Source organism: Eutrigla gurnardus (genome assembly GCF_963514095.1).
Source record: "Eutrigla gurnardus genome assembly, chromosome: 17".
In the NCBI taxonomy this organism is placed as follows: Eukaryota; Metazoa; Chordata; class Actinopteri; order Perciformes; family Triglidae; genus Eutrigla; species Eutrigla gurnardus.
Window position 1 is genome coordinate 14,169,928 of NC_139928.1, and position 18,698 is coordinate 14,188,625.

At 41.8% G+C, this 18,698-nt stretch overlaps 1 protein-coding gene across 2 annotated transcripts in view; it reads right to left on the minus strand.

Annotated features, from left to right (window-relative positions):
• Window positions 1-18,698, minus strand: part of csmd3b (CUB and Sushi multiple domains 3b) — a 278,535-nt gene that overhangs the window by 92,280 nt on the left and 167,557 nt on the right. For both annotated transcript variants that reach the window (XM_084033058.1, XM_084033057.1), the window contains exons 7-10: window positions 15,839-15,916; window positions 11,601-11,688; window positions 11,355-11,479; window positions 3,248-3,369 (exon numbers count right to left, since the gene is read on the minus strand). In XM_084033058.1, the coding sequence (XP_083889184.1) occupies window positions 3,248-3,369; window positions 11,355-11,479; window positions 11,601-11,688; window positions 15,839-15,916 (413 nt within the window). The remainder of the gene's footprint in view (window positions 1-3,247; window positions 3,370-11,354; window positions 11,480-11,600; window positions 11,689-15,838; window positions 15,917-18,698) is intronic.

The window sequence follows — 18,698 nt, forward strand, 5'->3', positions numbered from 1 at the left end:
TTAAATATGCGGCACGGCAGCACCGCGGTATTATACTTATCTCCACGGGTTATGCATTACACTGTGCACGCAAATGCTTATGAAGTGACGCAAAGCCAATTCATACTTAATGTTGTCAATTTAAAGATCACAGCATGAGCCAGCTTTCACACTTTCACATGTGAATGAAAAACATTTTGAGTAAAAGAAGGAACTAAATGATGGGGGTGGGGGGATGAAGAAATAGTACAGTAAGATCTGTTTTCTGAGAGAAGACTGAAGAGGAGGGAGGGAGGAAAGAGAGAAGCATAGTAATGGCCGTCCCGTCATGCCATCCCCAAGGTTAAATGAGAACAGGAGAGAATGAATTGGCTCTAAAGGCTCATTCTGCCAAAACTAAATGAAGCAATAACATCAGAGAGCTATAGAACTCCATTAACACTTAACTGGAGGGAGAGAGGGGGGAGAGAGGGGGGAATGGGGGGGGGGGGGGGGGGTGACTAACAGAGAGACAGAAAGAGACAAAGAGAAAAGGGAGTTTGCTATAGAAACCCCCGTGTCCTTTACCTCCAGAGTACGAGAAGGAGAGAAATGTAGAATATGTGTTTGGAATGGGTGCAGTGGAGAGAGTGATACCAGTGCACTCCCCCTCCTCCTCCCTCTCTGTATTCTCTCCATACTAATATCATGGTTTTGGGCTGAGCTCTTTAATGAAGAATGGGTAATTCTGAGGACAGTGCCTCTGGGAGGGAGGGAGGGGGGGGGGGAGTGAAAAAGACAAAAGAGGAGGATGAGACAGGGGGGAATGAGAGAAAAGGGAATGACGTGTAAAAGACATTTAAAAAAAAAAAAAACTTGTGGGAGAGGCGTTCTCAGTCGGGACGATTCCTCTGCTGCGAGTGTGTTATGTGCTTAATCCGTGACCCTCTTCCTCCTCGTTAGCCTCAGCCTCTCTCTCTTTCACGGATCCCAGTGTGTGTTTGTGCATCTCGACGCCTTCTCTCCTCAGGAGATCAGCTGAGCACTCACTTGCCCACTAAACTGCCCCACATTTCCTCATCAGCCTCCTAATTGAGGACAGCTTGTTGTCGCCAGTACACCAGATCAGCGCTACTCCCACCCCGTTCTTACCCCGCTATCTGCTCGCCTCTGCACACCATGAGATTAATGTACCTTTCATTCCACCACATGTCACTATTCCCTGTTGCAAATAAGTCACTTTAACCACGACCGAATGCGAGTTCTTCAACCGCCACCAACCGACTAAACCCGAAATGCTGAAAAAGACAAACTGCAAGCGAGAAGGTGCCCGATGTCTGTAAACCAAACCATGTGTTTTTTTTGCAACCTTGAAATCAATCATCACAAAGTCAACATAATGATATGCTCTATGGTAAAGCCATTTATGTGATTTATTGTCCAATATATTAAACGCCTCAAGTATTTGATCGCCCTTTTTCATTAAATAAATGTGTACTGAAATGCCACGATATTGGCTTTGTTCAAGAACAGCTCAGAATAATCCTCATTATATTCATAACGCATGTCACTGAAGTACTTCTAAACTTCCAAAAAAAATACTCTTTAAAAAAAAAAAATATCCAAAATGATAGATTAATGCTATAACTTTAAAGCAACTTTCTTTAAATTCTGCCAACATCCACTGGAAGGAAATGACACTTATCTGACGGCAGTAAGACAAGTCTGACAGTACTTAAGATGTCAATCTACGACATTTACATATTGAGGTTTAAGTTTCTTTATGATATTATTAGCATGAATGCTCTCATATGTGCCTCTTCACGGGGGGTTCCGCATTAATAAAAAAAAACAACCTGCCAAGACAGATGAAAAATGAAGGGAGATGGGAAGTGATTGGGAGTTATACTAAATGATTTGTCACTCTTTGTCACGCTTGTCCCTTTATCTCTTCTTTAAATGGGCTTAGTATATTAATACGCCTCCATTCCTACATCTAACATAATTTCTTTAAATGTCCGAGTGATGGATGTGACCAGAACGTGTCTTGGCCCCTCCAGCTCTGCGTCTGTGTTCGTTCTGAATGGACGTCCATCCTCTGCTGTACACATGCACACACCTGAGAAGAGCTCAAGCCTGATGTAGTGTCCTACATGGCATGGCACGTGACATATTGTTTATATGATGGAGGGTGATAAATGAAATGCATGTGATTCAGTATGGTGAATGACATGTACATGAAATAATATGGAACATTACAGTATATGTTAGGGTACTTTCAGTAAATCCTTAAAGATAAGGGGCCTATAAATGACTTCAGTGCATGTGGTCTTCATTCAGGTCAATGTCTATGGCAATATCTATAATCAAGTGTGTGCGCACACACACACACACACACACACACACACACACACACACACACACACATACGAACACAGAAGGTGCAGAAGGGCATTTGTATTATAGCCTTCAACAGTCACACATGCATTTTAGCCTTCAACAGAGAATGTATTGCTCTAGGCCATAAACCAGAGGCCTTGGGCTGTGACAGGGAGAGCTGTGTGTGAGAGGAGGAGGGAGCAGCAAAGTGCATGAATGTGTGTGTGTGTGTGTGTGTGTGTGTGTGTGTGTGTGTGTGTGTGTGTGGAGCCACGGTGGGTATTTGAGCACACACACGTATGTCTAAGTTCATCTGTGTGTGTGCGCGCTTATATGTACGCGCATACCTATGGTGCTGACGCAAGTGTTGCCATTGACGACAGAGCGGTCACAACAGTGACCCTGAGTCGGAATAAGGAAGTGCCTCCTGAATACCAATCGGATTCCTCCTGGGACGCGAAGCGACGAATCGCAGCTATCATCTAACCTCCAGCCTACTGCCTGCCCTTTTGCAGGATGAACCTATCACACGGCGTTAGACACCGATATGCTCTGAGCATATTATTGACAGCATCACCTTATATTAATTATCATCCACACATTTCAACGATGCTGCTAAACTAACTTTGTAATCGGCCGCTGTGTTATATCGATTAAAATGACAGTGAATGCATATAATTCAAACGGGGTAAAAACTACTTCCAATTCTACAAAGTAGAAGCAGAGTTCAGCATTTCACACATACAGTATTCTCACATGAGCTGTGATGCAATAAAACACATCGAGTGGCCATATTGTATTGTAGCTACAACATTATGAAAAGCAAAGTGTGTTAATTAACAACAACAACTGAATATGAGTTGGTTTGACAGACAGTGAGAGAAAGAGGGAGGGAGATAAGGGGATTTACCTTATTGGGATTTGAAGCGGTAATTATCCACACACACTGCGCGTTGCTCTCGTATTGAATGGGGAAGTTGGGAGATGTAAAGGTTCCTGACGGCCCTTGAAGATTACTGCCACAAGTCTTCACTGTGAACAGAAAAAAAAACAACAACACAATGTTATTGTTATTACTTGCGACTGTAGAATCTGTAGTGGCATTAGCAGCGACATACAGCACTACAGCAGAGACACAATTACCTTTATAATTAAGCCATTAGGTTCATGCTCAGAAGAAATCCAACCGCAAAATATGCGGTCGTTTGTGGATCAGAGATGCAGTGTAGTTAAATGAATTAAAAAGTGACACTAATGCTAAGAGTGGCCGAAAGAGAAGAGTCTCAAACGCAGACGAGAACACAAAGAGGAACAGAAGGTCAGAAAGACGTTATTGATACTGTCAGGGACATCTCCCTGGGTAGAGAGTACTTAATTGGCTGTGAAATATCAAAGGATTAGCTAATATTGACTTATAGAGACACTCACCCGCAATTTACTCTGAAAATCTATTGAAAGTCAACAACTTCCAACTATTAGCTGAGACTTATATTCCATGTTAACCCTTAGAGACCTGCCTAGACCTAGTATATGATGGCCATCCACACGCTTTATTATGTTTTATGAGTTGTTGTAGCAATAGTTGGGTTGATACCATTTATAACACAGATATGGTGCTAAATTTAACAGTTAATTTCACCCTCAATCATTGATACCTCCAGAATTCCCCATTAAGACACCAAGACCTTGAGGAACACAAGCCAAATTACAGACTTTGGTATGAAAACCTTTTGACGTTTGGAACATGGTTTTTGAAAATAGACACACAAATTTTTCCAAAAATGTAACTTAAGTCTGGAGGGTTACTCCACCCCCTATTTCTGACAAGCTAGCATGACATTGTTGGTCCAAATCGGTTCCTTAGGTTTTGCATGTTTCATATGATACCAGCAGATTCAGCGAGCTCAATCCTTAAGCAGTGCGTCGACCCCACGGGTCTCAAAATGTGAAGAAAAAAGGTTCAGCATGGAACAGTGCACACATTAGATACAAGAGGGTGATGAAACAGATATAATGGTTTCCGTCTTCTTGAGCAATGAAGTTAGATTTAGCCGGCCAACGGTGGAATAGTAAACTACTGCACAAAGCCGTCGAAGAATATTACCGTACGTCACGCAAATTCCCAAACGCTGATTGCGAAGCTACACTCGGTGGGGTGTTGAAAATGACACATGCTAGTTGTTCGACAGGCCAACCAAGCCTTTATTGTGCTGCGTGTTGTGACTGGATGTGATAGAGAACCTGCTCGTCTGTCCTTGGGTCGTCCTGTTAGAGTTGGGAGGTAATTTTCTGGTTGGTTTGAAGCAGTGTTTGTTCCTTAATTAGTTTGTTCAGCGGTAGGCCGTGGGAACCCATACAGTTAACGGCCGCGCACACACACACACACACACACAAAGCACATGTGTGGGAATGCTGATATGGTCACTTTCCATTACAAACAACCACATGTATTCATGCAGTGACACATCCGTTGCGTGCACACACATTGAGCGATGTGCATGTGAAAGAACGTTTCTAAGGACACATACTATGTGTACTATGTAGCCCTTAGAGACAGCCCTATACCTTGTCCGTCTGTCCGTCTGCGTCTCTGTTTCCTGTCTCTCTGAATTTCTGACCCTCTTTCTCCAATGCTCAATGCATCTTCAGTTGACCTTCTATTGTGTTCAGCTCACTGCAATGTATAAACTGATAGATACGTAGACAAAAAGTGTGTGTGTGTGTTTGAGCTGCACGTGAAAAATGACTTATCTACATGCCTCACAGTGTGTGTGTGTGTCTTTCTAACGGGGTGCGTACGCGTGTGCGTTGACAGCTCAATCAGCGTGGCCTGAACGAATGGCCACCCCGTCGCCGTGCCAACAGCCGAGTGGGCACGGTGTTATAGTGATATAGCGTGGAGAGAGTTATCACCAGAATTAACAGAGGAGCTAACATCCCATCATTTATATTGAACTCCAAGCGTCTCTCTGCGTCGCCACGCATCCGTCTGCCTGTCTGTCTCGCTGCACCTTTTATCCGAGCTGTCTCGGTGCCTGTTTCAGCCATTGAATGGGCTTCAGGATTTACAGTCGTACACTCTATCATTTGCTGTAGCTGTCTATCTCCCTTTCTCTCGATTCTAGTTCCTGTCCCTTTCTGCAAGCGTCGTCTTTATGTTTCCCTCATCAGAGGTGGATTGATGATGTGCAATTTTGACCTGGTTGAGTATTTCCAAGTCATGGCACTTTATCATTTTTACCCACTACTCAACAAGTCAAAGTTTTGAACCCAAAGCTGAGCTAAAAGATACTAAAAGGCTCCAGAGTATTTTCATAATGCGTGTTTCAGAGCCTCTCTGTCCTTTTTTTTAAAAATCTGTTTACCTTTGTTTCTGTTTGGGACTCTTTATGTATCCGTTTCTCTCCCTCTCATCATTATTTATACTGGCACTCAGTATAGAGGGCTCGGAGCCAGAAGGGCCACACTATCATTGAAACGATAATGAATTCGAGATCAAATTAAAAATTTTGATGAGGTCTATCTGGTCCTAAAACATATTGTTGGAATCAGGGGCGAGATTAACTAAATGCTTTGAGGCAGGAGCTGCAGTGAGTGTGTGTGTGGAACAACATGTCCTCTTTTGAATGTATTTATTCATACCAATTGGATTCCCACAGGATCTCCCTTCCTCAAACACACACACACACACACACACGCACACACACACACACACACACACACACACACACACACACACACACACACACAAACATGCCCACCAGTCGTGGGCATACCGACGGAAATGAAATGATGTTTCAGGCAAGGATCACCATGTAGCGTCGCTCCGATGGCCTTCCTCACAGCTCTTCAAAGCTTTATTTATCAGCTTGAGAACCTACTTGACGTATATTAATACTGGAAAGGTTGCTGGAAGTTATGTTTTTTCTCGAGACTGAATTTGCAGCTTCACAATGTTTTCATCTGCTCTGATCTCGGATCTACACTCAAGGTCTATAAGTGCTGATTCCTCAGCAGGGTGGCCTTTGCGGTTATGCGAGTCGTCCCCACAGTGGAGGGCTCACGTTCAATCCGGCATAAAGCAATACCTGTTGAAGCATACTTGGAAGTTAACCCGTACTTGTCGCACACTATTTGGCCGACCCTGCACCTCAAACAGAGTGCATGAAAAGAAGGGGGGGGGGTGAGGTGAGTCACATAGAAAATCAAATCTGATCATACGCATGAGTTTTCCAACATACACAATTCATGAGCTTCTTTGTAAAAGGGCTACTAGATGTTCTCTTGGTACAAATTCATCTTTGGTCCCGGTGCTTGTTTGTTAACTGCTGAAAACTGTATTATTACTGCACACTTTGGCAGATCAAGTAAAGCTATCAATGTTAGCATTTCCTGAGCTTCTAAACTCAGGAGTCAAATAACGCTGAGCTTTGGTTACACTGCACATAATTCATCACTCCATCACTCAATGCCTACAAGCTAAGTGTGAGGTGGTTCTCTATTTTTAATGGTAAAACTCCCTATTATTATTCAGAATTTCTCATCCAGAGGACTTTCATGATTAAAGTACATCAATTATTAAAGTCTCCAGAAAAAGAACATTTTCTCATTCACATAACTGTGACAGGGATGATGTGTAACCAACTCGACAGGTAACCCCAAATCTGGATTTTGACAGAAACGGTTTGATAACAAGGATCCAAATATTTCTCGTCAGACTCTCAGTTTCCATTACAGGTACACTTTGTCTGGAGTGTGACAGGTGTTATGCCATCTTAAGTAGTCTGTGTTCACACTCGGCCTTAGATCAATGTGTCGAATCAGAGTAGTGATCAGGAGCTTCTGCAGGACGGCTAAAACATCGGGCTGTTTTAACAGGTTGCCTACCGGAGCAGATAGACTGACCAATGGACAGAGAGAATGATTGATGACATCATTAAGCTGGCACACAGCGTTCCAGTGGCCCTCCTCGCCCTGGTCAGAGATTTAATGGGGGCACACACGCACACACACACACGCACACACACACGCACACACACACACACGCACGCACGCACACACACACACACACACACACACACACACACACACACACACACACACACACAACACACACACACACACACACACACACACACACACACACACACATGCACACAAACACAGACAGAGAGAAGCTTGTAGACTAAACTTTCTTTTTGTTTCCTCCCTGTTTGAAGTCAACATATGTGCATGTGTGTGCGTGTGTGTGTGTGTGTGATATAGCAGCATGCACGCTCACACACACACACACAGAGAGAGAGGGAGAGACAGAGAGAGAGAGAGAGAAAGAGAGTTGGCTTAGTGGCCTTACCATCTGTCCATTAATCAAGGAGCCACATGGACTCTCTGTCTCTGTCTCTCTCTCTCTCCCTCTCTCTGTCTCTCTCTCTCGGAGGAGTGCACAAAAGGACCCTGCCATTTGATGTTGAAGTTTATTCGTCTTGAGTTTTCTAATCACTTTATTGAATACAATAAAGTGATTGCCACTCTTCCTCTCCCTTTTAATCCTCGTCTGTCTCTTCCCGTCGGTCCACCGTTGCGATACAAAGGGCACATTTTCAGAGATAAATTCACTTTTTTTCTCACTAATGTTCCAAACAACACATTTAAGCTGTATTTAAGTGTTTTGACAGAGGTGACCCTTTAATAAGTCCGCTGGCTTGATGCTTCCTGACAGATTGCCTCGCTCTCAACATTATTCACGAGTTTTCCACTTTAGCTATTGGCTGGTCTGAATGCAAAGGTCAAATGTGAACTGTGTTCAGCTTGACAAACGCCGCTCTCTCATTCCATTTTTGTACAACAAGAAGAAACACAGTTGGGTAAATAAGGACACTGACGATGAAATGGACATGTTACAAAATACAATTATGGCTGCTATTTATTTCCACGCGCCCATTCAAGCCAGTGGAAGAGCAAATAATGGTATGCAACCGTTTCATTGAGATGAAATACATATTTCTGCTCTTGCTTCTGCTTGGTAATTCTGCGGCTTAAAATGAACGTGCTTGTGCCATGTCCAATATCAATATTGTATCCTGGTTGCTGACTGGTTTGAGAGGGCGTCTGGCAAAGTAAGCAGAAAATAAAACTACTCCCCGTCTATTCACGTTAGAGTAGCCACTGTCTTTTGCCTCTGGGGCATTTTTATTTTCAGAATTTCAATATTGGATTTTTGTCCCTGAGGGGAAACAGACTTTTGTGAACGGGTTTAAAAATAGAGTCGTCGTCTCTCTGCTCTCTTCTATGCTTTTCAGCGAAGCGGCCGCCACCGAAACTCCCTATTTTAAGCTTTTATTGTATACTTACAATGTTTACAGTTGCATCGTATTGGTTTTTCTATTTCTTTTTTCTTGTTTTCTTCTTTGAGTGATATATAAAGCTCAAATAAAGCTTCAGCATTGCTGTCAAAAATATATGATTCCAGCGTTACATGTATCTTGTCCTTCAAGCAACCTCAATGTGGTTATCCTGGGATTTATGAGATTTTTTGAAGATGGATGTCTCCATGTTTTACCAAAGTAGGACAGAGATATAGTGCATAACAATGGCACTCAGCAGTACTTGCAGGAGCAGAAAAGAAAGTCTCTTCCACTCGAGTAATACTGCCTAAACAAGCATGGACCGTGGGCAATTTAATTGCATGCGCGGTCATAGGTACATTTGTCAAAGATCATGTAGTGAACTCTGAACGATGCCCATCATGAATAGTCGTCCCCACTTAGCATAGGGTCGCATACACTGAGTTATGCAGCTTGTGTTCGCATATCATGCTGCGGTAAGAGTGCCCTCCATTGTGAGATGCTTAAAATAACAAATATCACAGCCACTAGTTACTTAGCAACAGCGGCGGTGCACTTTGTCGTGGCTTTGTCAAAAAGTTGCTGGGTGAAGGAGTGCTCGTGCTGGGAATACCGGCTTTAAATGCAACGGAGCTTTTAACAAAGCTAGAGAGAAGCTCCGGTAGATCAGGAGAAGCGTCTCAGCCCGCCCACAAACCTTTCCTACAAAGATCCTGAGACTGAGGGCTCAGGTCATTCTTTTTTAACCATTCACCGTGACTTTTAACGTCACTGGCAGCTTACCCTTTAGGGAGGTTTAGCCCATCAACACATCCAGGTAAACGTGAGCCTTGATTGGCTTTATACTGCATTGCTAATTATAAAGTATTTAGTGATGATGAATCCCTTTGAGCCAATAACAGTCTTAAAGAGGCAATCAAATTGTATCAGGGCTATAACATCTCTGATAATGAGCTGGGTAACAAGGTTGATTGGCAGGGACCAATGAGAGCCCAGGTGAGACATCCCCTTCTAACTGCATTGGGTGGGTTGTGTCCTGCCGGCTTACACGCATCTGTGCTGTCATGCTAACAAAAGGCTTAATGAAGGTCAGTCCACCTGTTTGTCTGATTGACAGGAGAAACCCAGGGTGGCAGCAAGGCGTTGTCCTTTTACCAGAGGGTGAGAGTGCAGGGCCTATAGGTGCATGTCTATGGACACTGAGGATGACCTTGCACTTTGATCTCCTAGTCCAGGGTGGAATGAAAGAAAGTGTGCCTGTGGAGCTATTAAACAATCCTCTATAGTGTGGTATTTTAGACAAGACAGCACCTTTTAGTTCCCACCAAAGCAGCAAGATCAAAACACAGAATGGTTTCTGTTAATAGTACTCACTGAAAATTGATTTTAGAAATGTTTCGCCTCACTGATGTTATGGTAACAGACCGTTACACAGTTTCTTCCAAGCAATTCCTTGAAAACACTACAGTATAGAAATTATTATAGATTTATTCGATCGTTTTAACTTTTTCTTGTGTTTTAGATTAGTAGACTAATAAAAGTGTAATGAACATTGCAAGATTGATAAAAAAAATCATTATGTGCAACCATACTATGAAGCAATACCTATCATATCACCAAATCATCATCATATATGGAAGATGCAAATGGTCCAATTTAACATTACTATCTACATGTGGGAGTTAAGATTCAAATTCTTTACATCTGTTATCGGTTACACAAAAGTATATCTGGCGTTCATATGCTAATGTCTTGATATAGTGACTTTTACTTTTTCGCAGAGGGTTTAATTTAAGCAGCAAGAGCAGGAAGACATTTTTCAGCTTTTCCTTGCCTCCTTCCTCTCATCCTCCCCTGTCCCTACTTTTTTCCTCCCTTGCAGTTCTATATCTCAGTGATTATTAGTTTGGTGTTGAAGGTCTCACGCGCACACACCCACACACACACACACACTGACACACACACACACACACTGTGAATATTGTTTTTTATGTTAAAGTATGTGTCTCCAGCCGCAGTCTGAAGCCTAGTGAAGGGGGACATAACAAACGACTTTGGCATTTAACATGACAGACGCCCTCTCTCTGTCTCGCTCCCTCTGTGCATGCGCATCGCTGCATATGAGTGTGTGTTGCTGCAGTCTCAGGCTTAAACAGTGGATGTGTAACCGGAACCACTAAAGGAAGCTGAAGAATTAATGCCTGAAATTAATTATCAGGGCATTTAGAAAAAAAACATAAAACCATTAAACATTATGAACACGTGTGGTATATCGAGCAACAACGACCCAACCTGGTGCTTCTTAATGGCAGTTTATTGCAGTATATTGTGTTTATGATTGAGGATGTAATTTGGGGTCCTGAACAAACACTATCATAACCCCCCAGATGAAAGCATACACCTGCAGCATGTTGGCGAGTTGCTCCACTGCACACATTGGATTGTGGAGTGCTTGTTTCATAACTTTTTTAAAGCCAGAGGCTTGAAACTGAATTTGGATTCTTTCCACTATAAACTCATCCTGAGGACAGGCCAGGGCCACATGCTGGGGCGGTGTACATGGGGAGCTGTTCCGCTCGAGTGTCGCTTACCTCCGCCCGTGTGCCTACTGCCTCTTTCTCCATGTGAATCAGCGTTACTGTGGTGTCATGCTTGTTGAGAGTCATTTCCTACCTTTACAGACCGGTCTGTGGTCGCTCCAGGCTGCGAAGACTTCCGCCACTCTCTGGCAGCTGATGGTTTTACTGCCCTGAAGAACATAGTCCTCTCCGCAACTGAATTGCACCACACTGTCGATGCTACACACACACACACACACACACACACACACACACATAAAATCACAGAGAGAAGATACAGAGCCAGACAAACAGGAAGGCAAATGTTTTCGTCCCCAAGTTTTGTGTGTGCAAATGGTACCTGAAATCGTTGCCATGGCGTTTTCCATTCTCCGGCTCTCCAGGGTCAGGGCAGGAGTTGGATGCCTGTCTCACACCACCTTCATTTACTACACAGAGGGATAGACAGGCCAGGCACAGACAGGTTAGAAACAGTCAGAGTGCACGAGGCTCTCCCTTTAAAGATCTGAGTCTGAAATCTCTTCATCCATCATATATTTTGGCAGCATTCAGCAGAATTTCCAGCTCTCCGGTTTTAGTTTCTGTTTTGAAAGTCTGCCTGCCTCGACACTTATTCTCTCTAGAGACAGAAGGAGAACTGTGGAAGGAGAAACCTGTGAGGCAGACCGGGAGATAGAGAGGCAGACGGGTGAGCTGGTTAGGTAGGGAGACAGACGGGGGACGACACATCATTCCAGATACAATCTTAATTCTCACAGAAACACAGGACCTCGACCACAACACGACCCAGACAGAACTGTACAGATACTGTAAGACAGCGACGTCACAACACACATGCATCCGAGATGATGCATCTCTATTAGGTCTCCTCTAATTACAATACCACTGTTGACAGTATGTATGGAGCGTTATGTATTTATTTACCCGTCTTTTTTGCTTTGGCTCACTTTTTTGGTTTCTTAATCGTTTCCCGTCACTCGGTCTCCCCTGCCTCCTTTTCCTTATAAATAACCCCACAGCTATATTTCATTGGCTTTCTTTAAAAAACACCACAGTATAGAATTTGTATTTCCATAAACCTCAACCATCCATACTCTATTATTTCTCTTGAGCATTTCAAGGTTGTAAAACTTCCAAGAAACACAGCCGCTAGGTTGACTTTGAGCAACGGAGAGTGTGTGTGTGTGTGTGTGTGTGCAAAGAGAGTCTTTAGTGTAGCTGACAGGTAAGTATATGAATATGAAATTCAACAACTCTTTCAATTTTCCATTTGAAAACGTTTCCAATTCAAACAGATATTGTACATTTACGCTGTCCTCGTCGTCGGTACTTACCAACAGGAAGCCATCGTGTGCCACGGAGCGGTTTCTAGGTCGGGCTCGCAGCAATATTATTATTAGTAGTAAAACAGCATCTTAATGAGGCGGAGTTCATTGATGATCTGTTTTTACTCCATTTAAGTCCCCGCGTGACGGGATCTCTCATATTTCTTAACGAGATCACGGCGTAGAGTAAAATGATTTGAATAATCCTAAAGTCACTCCTCATATTTCATTCATATAAACGTTCATCCTGTCCTAATGTGTGGTGGCAGTAGAATATTACTAGAGGGACAAACGGTCCTGGCGTGCTTATTTACTCTGTACAGCAATCACCCCCCACCCCACCCCACCCCCCGTGTATTGTGATATCCAAATGCATGGATTGATGTTCACTAATCGTGTACTTTAGTGTAGTTTAATATTCAGCTTATCTTTAAAGCAGCAATTAGATGTGGCAGCATTTTGTTGATCACTTATTTCATTAATAGCCTGTGATTCAATTATGTTGGATCGCAGAAGAACATAATTCATTTGATGTGGATGGAGGGACATTATCCTCACGACTCATTATCTTTGTTTTTCACTCAATACGTTTAAACACATCTTCAGAGAGCTTTTATGTCTCAGTTATTTTTTGTGCCACAGACAAACTGTCACTATTTACCTCTTTTTGCACAGAATAAAAAGCTAAAAAAAGGCAAAGGGGAAAATAGAATGAAAAACAGAGCTGAGTTTGCTAAAAGTCCCACCAAGTAAAATATTAAATAATATAATAATACAATAATAAATGTTTAAACTACTGAGAAAAGCGTAAATTGTGATAATTAAAAAGAATGCTGATTAAGGTCTTTACCATTTTAAGATTAAAGCTTAACGAATAAGCCCCGGGTATGTTGATCTAGTGTTTATTTCATATTCATATGCATTGTTCTGGCACTCGTTGAAAAACAAGTGGAATTTTATCTCGTCTTCAACAAAAGTGTAGATGCCAGAGAACTCAGTTATGTGCAACGAACACAGAGTGATGATACCGTCCATTCCTACTTCCAACCAGCCTGTCTGGACGCTCTGACCAACATGCATGTACATGTTTAGTACGTGTCCAAAAACCCAGCAGGTGGTTGGTGTGTGTGTGTGTGTGTGTGTGTAGAGTAGATGGTTTGTTGCTTTGTTGGAGCGGCTAATTTGACCATCTGGACTATTAACACCACAACAGAGGGACTGGTTACAGTATCCATGCTGTGCTCACACACACACGCACACACACACATACACAGTCAAACACACAGACACACAGACACACACACACACAACAACCCTCAAAAGTCTCATTCTAATGTATACATGCACATATACAAAAGCATAAACATGTAGATAGGCACGTATAGGCGCGCGCGCACACACACACACACACACACACACACACACACACACACACACACACACACACACACACAGACACACAGACACACACACACAACAGGTTTTGTGCTTCACTGGAGAGTTAAACCAGTCAGAGCAGAGCAAATTAACATCTGAACCAATCAGAGCCAGACTAATTAACATACAAATTCACAGCTGTAGAATCAAACCTCAACCATGACTCCCCAACCTGTCGGGAAACTTGATGAATTTGGGATTTGCTGTGTCCCCGTGCTGTGCTTAGCTCAACTCATACAGTATTTATTCACACATAGACACACAAATTACGAGAAAAATGAGCAAAACAAGTGAATAAATCAGGGGAAAAAACACAAATAGCAAGCATGCAACAAATGTGGACAAGCAGGGTCTAATTATGTGTGTGAAGTGTGTTTTGGCCTGTATGAGTGTGAATGCTTGCATGGATGTACATATATGTGTACATATGTCCCAGGTGTGCAAATATGTGCCAGGTGGGACACATAAACACATTTGGGTATAATGTGTTAGGGTATGTGCATGCATGTGTGTGTGTGTGTGTGTGTGTGTGTGTGTGTGTGTGTGTGTGTGTGTGTGTGTGTGTGTGTGTGTGTGTGTGTGTGTGTAATATAGGAGAGAGTAGAAGTGGTATAATAAAGACATAAAGCAGTGAGAAAGAAATAAAGAAGCAATTAGATGTAAGATAACTCTTAAATATGTGAGGTTTATGTGGCTACTGACAGCTTTAATAAGTGGAACTTTGGTAAAAAAATGAAAAGAAAAAGCACCAATCTCCTTTTTGGAGATTCTTCATGCTTTTATTGTACATGCTCTCTCGATGTCATGAATGTGGAAAGGGCTTTGAACAAAATGAAATAATACTCTCGTGACCACTTTTGCATCGAGGTGTGTCAAACTGACTTATGAACCATTAGCACCTTTTTACTTGATCATTTTTTTAACTTCAGGCTGTCTTATTAAATAGTTTCCAAAGTCTTACAACTTCAAAGTTTCACAAAGAAAGAGCAAAGTGCTGAAGTTCCAAAAGAAAAGTAAATTAACAGGGGACCATTTATTGTAGGGGGGTATTGTGTATCAACATTGGATTCATAAATCCACAATGGTGCTTTAATTTGCTGTCAACACGGAGAGGTTAAACTACATGTGAATAATTGTAGAGATACTTTAGTTCCTCTTTTTCCAATTTTACCATTGGCTTCCATGGCAGAGGGACGTTGTTAGAAATGCCTAATTGTTGTGATGCCCCCCGTTGACCTGTGTGTGAAAGGTCACGGGTGTGTGATCAGAAGAGAAGAGAGGGGAGGAGGGGGGGGGGGGCAGTAAACAATATTAAAACAGCTGATTCACACCCCTGAACAAGCCGGGAGCGAGCCAAAACAAACCGTGATTAAGCTTATCACAACAAGCGATGATTAAATATATCAAAGCGAGCCATGAAGAAGCATGCATAAACCGAGACACCGTGACGGAAAATGCATTTACACAACATCAAACAACAACAAAAAAGCACACAGCGGTCGAGCGGGATGCAAAAGCTCTTATAAAGGCTGCGCCGTTTTCAACACATTGTCTGTATCAGAGAATGTCTCGTTTAAACACGTCGGTTAGCAATTGTTGGAGGCCGTCTGTGCAAATTGACATAACCACATACCGTCTGCAAAGTGAAACAATCTGTTTCTGTGTTGTCGACGAAACAGAGACACAACGTGTTGAAACGAACAGCCCTTTTAAGAGACATAAAAAAAGACAAAGCCAAACACAAAAGCAGTCCAGGAAGAACCAAGCCATCACATGTTAGTTCATTAGCCATAGTGACATTAAGATGTGAACTCACATATTGAAAACTTGTTGCTGGAGTCTTTGCCAGGGAATAATTTAACGCCCCGCGATTTAAAATCTACTGATCGCTTCACTGCGGAGGAGAACAGAATACAGAAAAGAGATGAAAATCAGATACAGATTGGATAAAGTTGGAAAAAAAATGAGACCCAGCGTAGGAGTTTTTTTTTTTTTTTAAATGGCAGATTCTTCTCCCTCACAATGCTGGGAGAGAGAAGAGTACAGTGGAAAAAAAAGTTACAAAGGCAAAGTAAATCTTAAAATGGTTGGAAACAGATAGCAAGGGGGGCCAGAGAGAGAGAGAAAAAGTCATAAAGACAGAAGCAGAAAGAGCAAAGAAAGTAGGAAAAATGAGATTTTGTTCCTAAAAGTCTTAATCTTTCTCTCTCTCTGCCACTCAGAAACATACATTCCATGTCGAGCCCCATCGTAGTCTGAACAAAAAGGCTGGTAAAGGAAAATTGCAGCTTTAATCAAAATAACAATGATGCAGCTCTATAATCAAAGCATTCACATAACAGTACGTTAGAAAAGAAACGGTCCCTTTAATCGGCGTGAATCAAAGACACGAGGAGACAAACTGACGGATGGACTCTCGTCAGCGTGAGCGCTTCCTCACGCGGGGGACGTCGTTTCATTAGCGGGATAGCGGCGCCGCTATGTTACCAAAGCTCAGCACATATGGTGGGAAAGATAGACTATGGAAGACAAAGTGAGTGGGCGAGCGCTGTATTTAAATCCATGCAATAATAACAAAAACAAAACACCCCGGGGTAATCTCAATTTGACTCCCTCCAGATTGGATTCTGTTTTGTTTTTTTCCCCTTCCCTGCTCTGCCCTGTCAAGAATAAACAAATACGTTATCAACATAAATGATGGAATCATAAACACAAATATATCTTGTCCTCCATGACAAAGTACAGTGACAAATCAGTTTAATGAACGTCTGACGGAGTGTCTGACAGACGCTTTCATAATGACCTGACTAATCCATTGAATGGTGACAAATGGCTGATGAGTTAATGTGCTCCAATTATCCTAATGTTACATACAGGCTACATGTTTACACAGCTAGAGTGGTGAGATTAAATCATGTGCATTTTATGCCGACAGTTATGTTAATGTTGCAATATACATGCACATATGAAAGTAGTACTCTACTTACCATGTTAATATTCTACAAAACCTATTAATGCACTTATGATTAATCCCATGTATGGTGGCTGAACATTAGCTCAATTCGTGCATTAATGTGTTAACTTACCGGTGTGTGTGTGTGTGTGTGTGTGTGTGTGTGTGTGTGTGTGTGTGTGTGTGTGTGTACACCAAAGGGCGAGAGATACCCAACCCCCCCACCCATTAATACTCAATTTGAATGAAAAATGTGTTAGGTACTTAATTCATCTTGTAAAAGTAGATATTAATACAAAGCCTAAGGACTTTGTCTCTGGACACATTTGCTAAGCAGGGCCATTTATTTTGTTCAAATATAATCTGTATACTCTGGCATTAATGACATGGCATATCATTATGTGAAATTAATCGCAGACCCATTGACACATTATCGCTGCATGCTTAAGTACTGCATGTTTGACGTTAAGAAATGACCGTGTGAATATCAATTATTCATCCCGTGTTACCTGGAATTCTTGAAAATGTTTTTTCTTGCATGCAACATTCTTGATGGTTTAAAGTAAATGGGAGCCGCGTTTAACAACACCAAACTACATCAAATCATTACAACTCTCGGTATAATCTAAAGATCGACCGATAGTGGTTTGTTTAAGGCAGGTAGCCGATAGCAGATAGCCTTAATAACGTGTACGATATAAGAAAGTAAAAGTAAATGTTCTTTTAAAAGTGCTAACATGAATTAAATTAAAAAGAAAACACCTCATGTAGCACACTTGAAAGCAAATGTATCATAATACCCAACATCCAACCACAGGGAGAGGAACTCAGAATAAAAGCTAAACTTTGTTTTTCTGGCTTTATTGTTTTTTATTGAGGTACAATTTGAACTGTCCTTTTGTGCGAGCCAAAGGGGCAGAAAATCAATATTTTATGCTTTACAAATCCACTGTGATACAGTCCTGATCATGGTGATTTATTTAAAACACTCAAGATCTCTATCTTTAAGATGCATTTTGAAACTATTTTCACATTTGTAATGATGTCACCGCTCGACGTATGCGCTTTCTCAGGTCGGGAAAGACAATTCAATGCAATTATTTCTCAATAAATTCAACCAATCATGAACATGTGAATTTCCCTTACACCTTTAAATTATTTCATAGTCATTCATTCTCTATGAATGAGTTTGCCTTTGGCAGTATATGGCTGTTTACAAGCACACAACGTGCATAAACGAAATGCAAAAACTTTAATTAAAGTGACAAACAAAATTACACTAATTATTCCTGACACTGGTGTTTGAGCTATTAAAATGAGGGGGGACCAGCTAGATATCTGAAAGTATTTCTTACAAATACATAGGACAGATACTTGTACTTGTGTCAGTGGCTTTCACTGCTTTTCAGCTTCAGAGATTCAAATGTCCCTGCCTTATTCGAATGTTTTCAGGAAATTTTGCAAACAATTTGGACACAACTGTGCTGCATTGCAGCCATGGCAATCATTTTGAATGCATGAAGTCTTTGGATTCAACGCATATTAAAATATCCCAAGTGTGAGGAATTAAGAAAATCCATCAACAGAGCTATTTTTAACAAGGGGAAGCTCTCATCTAGAATCTGGGCCAAAAAGTGTTAAATGTAAAATTTGTTTTTGCCTCTGCAAATTCATTCACTGCATCAATCCCCTGTTAATATGCATCATAAACCTGCCCTGTGTG